Raw genomic sequence first — 5000 nt, 5'->3', positions numbered from 1 at the left:
TGTGTGTGTGTGTGTGTGTGTGTGTGTGTGTGTGTGTGTGTGTGTGTGTGTGTGTGTGTGCGTGTGTGTGTGTGTGTGTGTGCTACATGTCAAAGGAATCTCTCTCTCTCTCCCCCTCTCCCCCTCTCTCCCTCTATCCATCCCTCTCTCTCTCCCCCTATCCCTCTCGCTCCCTCTCTCTCTCTCCCTCTCTCCCTCTCTCTCCTTCTCCCTCTCTCTCTCTCCCTCTCTATCCCTCTCCCCCTCTCTCCCTCTCCCCTCTATCCATCCCTCCCCCTCTCTCTCTCTCTCCCTCTCTCCCTCTCTCTCGCTTCCCCCTCTCTCCCTCTCTCTCCTCTCCCCCTCTATCCATCCCTCCCTCTCTCTCTCCCCTCCCCCTCTCTCTCTCTCTCTCTCTCTCTCTCCTACCCCTCTCTCTCTCTTTCTCTCCCTCAGACATAGATGAGTGTAATGTAACTGCTGGTATCTGTGGAGAGGAAGGGACCTGTCAGAACCAGGAAGGAAGCTACAGTTGCCTCTGTCTACCTGGATACAGTAATTATGGCAACAAACAGGCGAGGTGCTCAGGTGAGGACAGAATCTGGTACCATGATGCACTGCTTCCCATTATATGGTACATTAAGTTACGAAGAGGAACGAGAACAGGGTTCCTATTTGAACAGTCTTTAATTACGGCTATATCTAACATAACATACATATATATCGAACATAACATAACATCTATCTATCTATATCTAACATAACATCTATCTATATCTAACATAACATAACATATATCTATCTATATCTAACATAACATAACATAATTTTGGGGCGGCAGCGTAGCCTAGTGGTTAGAGCGTTGGACTAGTAACCGGAAGGTTGCGAGTTCAAACCCCCGAGCTGACAAGGTACAAATCTGTCGTTCTGCCCCTGAACACTGTTCCCAGGCCATCATTGAAAATAAGAATATGTTCTTATCTGACTTGCCTGGTTAAATAAATGTAAAAATAAATATATCTATCTAATATCTATCTATATCTAATATCTACAGTGCAGCTATTAAACAAGCTAAGCGTCAGTATAGAGACAAAGTAGAATCTCAATTCAACGGCTCAGACACAAGAGGCATGTGGCAGGGTCTACAGTCAATCACGGACTATAAGAAGAAACCCAGCTCAGTCACGGACCAGGATGTCTTGCTCTCAGGCAGACTAAATAACTTTTTTTTCCCGCTTTGAGGACAATACAGTGCCACTGACACAGCCTGCAATGAAAACATGCGGTCTCTCCTTCACTGCAGCCGAGGTGAGTAAAACATTTAAACGTGTTAACCCTCGCAAGGCTGCAGGCCCAGACGGCATCCCCAGCCGCGCCCTCAGGGCATCTGCAGACCAGCTGGCTGGTGTGTTTACGGACATATTCAATCAATCCCTATACCAGTCTGCTGTTCCCACATGCTTCAAGAGGGCCACCATTGTTCCTGTTCCCAAGAAAGCTAAGGTAACTGAGCTAAACAACTACCGCCCGTAGCACTCACTTCCGTCGTCATGAAGTGCTTTGAGAGACTAGTCAAGGACCATATCACCTCCACCGTACCTGACACCCTAGACCCACTCCAATTTGCTTACCGCCCAAATAGGTCCACAGACGACGCAATCTCAACCACACTGCACACTGCCCTAACCCATCTGGACAAGAGGAATACCTATGTGAGAATGCTGTTCATCGACTACAGCACGGCATTTAACACCATAGTACCCTCCAAGCTCGTCATCAAGCTCGAGACCCTGGGTCTAGACCCCGCCCTGTGCAACTGGGTACTGGACTTCCTGACGGGCCGCCCCTTGGTGGTGAGGGTAGGCAACAACATCTCCACCCCGCTGATCCTCAACACTGGGGCCCCACAAGGGTGTGTTCTGAGCCCTCTCCTGTACTCCCTGTTCACCCTTCACCCACGACTGCGCGGCAACGCATGCCTCCAATTCAATCATCAAGTTTGCGGACGACACAACAGTGGTAGGCTTGATTACCAACAACGACGAGACGGCCTACAGGGAGGAGGTGAGGGCCCTCGGAGTGTGGTGTCAGGACAATAACCTCACACTCAATGTCAACAAAACTAAGGAGATGATTGTGGACTTTAGGAAACAGCAGAGGGAACACCCCCCTATCCACATCGATGAAACAGTAGTGGAGAGGGTAGTAAGTTTTAAGTTCCTCGGCATACACATCACAGACAAACTGAATTGGTCCACTCACACAGACAGCATCGTGAAGAAGGCGCAGCAGCGTCTCTTCAACCTCAGGAGGCTGAAGAAATTTGGCTTGTCACCAAAAGCACTCACAAACTTCTACAGATGCACAATCGAGAGCATCCTGGCGGGCTGTATCACCGCCTGGTACGGCAGCTGCTCCGCCCACAACCGTAAGGCTCTCCAGAGGGTAGTGAGGTCTGCACAACGTATCACTGGGGGCAAACTACCTGCCCTCCAGGACACCTACACCACCCGATGTTACAGGAAGGCCATAAAGATCATCAAGGACAACACCCACCCGAGCCACTGCCTGTTCACCCCGCTATCATCCAGAAGGCGAGGTCAGTACAGGTGCATCAAAGCTGGGACCGAGAGACTGAAAAACAGCTTCTATCTCAAGGCCATCAGACTGTTAAACAGCAACCACTAACATTGAGTGTCTGCTGCCAACACACTGACTCAACTCCAGCCACTTCAATAATGGGAATTGATGGGAAAGGATGTAAAATATATCACTAGCCACTTTAAACAATGCTACCTAATATAATGTTTACATATCCTACATTATTCATCTCATATGTATACGTATATACTGTAACTCTATCATCTACTGCATCTTTATGTAATACATGTATCACTAGCCACTTTAACTATGCCACCTTGTTTACATACTCATCTCATATGTATATACTGTACTCGATACCATCTACTGTATCTTGCCTATGCTGCTCTGTACCATCACTCATTCATATATCTTTATGTACATATTCTTTATCCCCTTACACTGTGTATAAGAAATTAGTTTTAGAATTTTTAGTTAGATTACTTGTTGGTTATTACTGCATTGTCGGAACTGGAAGCACAAGCATTTCGCTACACTCGCATTAACATCTGCTAACCATGTGTATGGGACAAATAAAATTTGATTTGATTTGATTCTTTATCTAACATAACATCTATCTATATCGAACATAACATAACATCTATCTATCTATATCTAACATAACATCTATCTATATCTAACACAACATAACATCTATCTATATCTAACATAACATCTACCTATCTATATCTAACATAACATCTATCTATCTATATCTAACATAACATAAATAATAATAATAATAATAATAATATATGCCATTTAGCAGACGCTTTTATCCAAAGCGACTTACAGTCATGTGTGCATACATTCTACGTATGGGTGGTCCCGGGGATCGAACCCACTACCCTGGCGTTACAAGCGCCATGCTCTACCAACTGAGCTACAGAAGGTGGTCTAACTCTATCTATATCTAACATAACATAACATCTATCTATCTATATCAATTGGCCAAGATAAAGCAAAGCAGTTCGACACATACAATGACACAGAGTTACACATGGAGTAAAACAAACATACAGTCAATAATACAGTATAAACAAGACTATATACAATGTGAGCAAATGAGGTGAGCTAAGGGAGGTAAAGGCAAAATAAGGCCATGGTGGCAAAGTAAATACAATATAGCAAGTAAAACACTGGAATGGTAGATTTGCAATGGAAGAATGTGCAACGTAGAAATAAAAATAATAGGGTGCAAAGGAGCAAAATGTATAAATACAGTAGGGAAGAAGTAGTTGTTTGGGCTAAAATATAGGTGGGCTATGTACAGGTGCAGTAATATGTGAGCTGCTCTGACAGTTGGTGCTTAAAGCTAGTGAGGGAGATACGTGTTTCCAGTTTCAGTGCTTTTTGTAGTTCGTTCCAGTCATTGGCAGCAGAGAACTGGAAGGAGATGCGGCCAAAGAAAGAATTGGTTTTGGGGGTGACTAGAGAGATATACCTGCTGGAGCGTGTGCTACAGGTGGGAGATGCTATGGTGACCAGCGAGCTGAGATAAAGGGGGACTTTACCTAGCAGGGTCTTGTAGATGACATGGAGCCAGTGGGTTTGGCGACGAGTATGAAGCGAGGGCCAGCCAACGAGAGCGTACAGGTCGCAATGGTGGGTAGTATATGGGGCTTTGGTGACAAAACGGATTGCACTGTGATAGACTGCATCCAATTTGTTGAGTAGGGTATTGGAGGCTATTTTGTAAATGACATCGTCAAAGTCGAGGATTGGTAGGATGGGTCAGTTTTACAAGGGTATGTTTGGCAGCATGAGTGAAGGATGCTTTGTTGAGAAATAGGAAGCCAATTCTAGATTTAACTTTGGATTGGAGATGTTTGATATGGGTCTGGAAGGAGAGTTTACAGTCTAACCAGTATTTGTAGTTGTCCACGTATTCTAAGTCAGAGCCGTCCAGAGTAGTGATGTTGGACAGGCGGGCAGGTGCGGGTAGCGATCAGTTGAAGAGTATGCATTTAGTTTTACTTGTATTTAAGAACAGATGGAGGCCATGGAAGGAGAGTTGTATGGCATTGAAGCTTGCCTGGAGGGTTGTTAACACAGTGTCCAAAGAAGGGCCAGACGTATACAGAATGGTGTCGTCTGCGTAGAGGTGGATCAGAGACTCACCAGCAGCAAGAGCGACATCATTGATGTATACAGAGAAGAGAGTCGGTCCAAGAATTGAACCCTGTGGCACCCCCATAGAAACTGCCAGAGGTCCGGACAGCAGACCCTCCGATTTGACACACTGAACTCTATCAGAGAAGTAGTTGGTGAACCAGGCGAGGCAACCATTTGAGAAACCAAGGCTGTCGAGTCTGCCGATGAGGATGTGGTGATTGACAGAGTCGAAAGCCTTGGCCAGATCAATGAACACGGCTGCACAG

At 45.6% G+C, this 5000-nt stretch overlaps 1 protein-coding gene across 1 annotated transcript in view; it reads left to right on the top strand.

The window, feature by feature from the left end:
- The window catches only part of LOC124028743 (adhesion G protein-coupled receptor E1-like), a 10299-nt gene extending 9532 nt beyond the window's left edge, over positions 1 to 767 (top strand). The window contains exon 4 of the mRNA XM_046340720.1: positions 436 to 767. Coding sequence (XP_046196676.1) covers positions 436 to 743 — 308 coding nt within the window. The 3' untranslated portion in view covers positions 744 to 767. The remainder of the gene's footprint in view (positions 1 to 435) is intronic.
- Positions 768 to 5000: the final 4233 nt, after the last annotated feature.

The sequence above is a fragment of the Oncorhynchus gorbuscha genome, unplaced genomic scaffold (genome assembly GCF_021184085.1).
Source record: "Oncorhynchus gorbuscha isolate QuinsamMale2020 ecotype Even-year unplaced genomic scaffold, OgorEven_v1.0 Un_scaffold_4764, whole genome shotgun sequence".
Classification (NCBI taxonomy): Eukaryota; Metazoa; Chordata; class Actinopteri; order Salmoniformes; family Salmonidae; genus Oncorhynchus; species Oncorhynchus gorbuscha.
The sequence above is the reverse complement of the archived record's forward strand: the minus strand, read 5'-3'. Positions and strand labels throughout refer to the sequence as shown.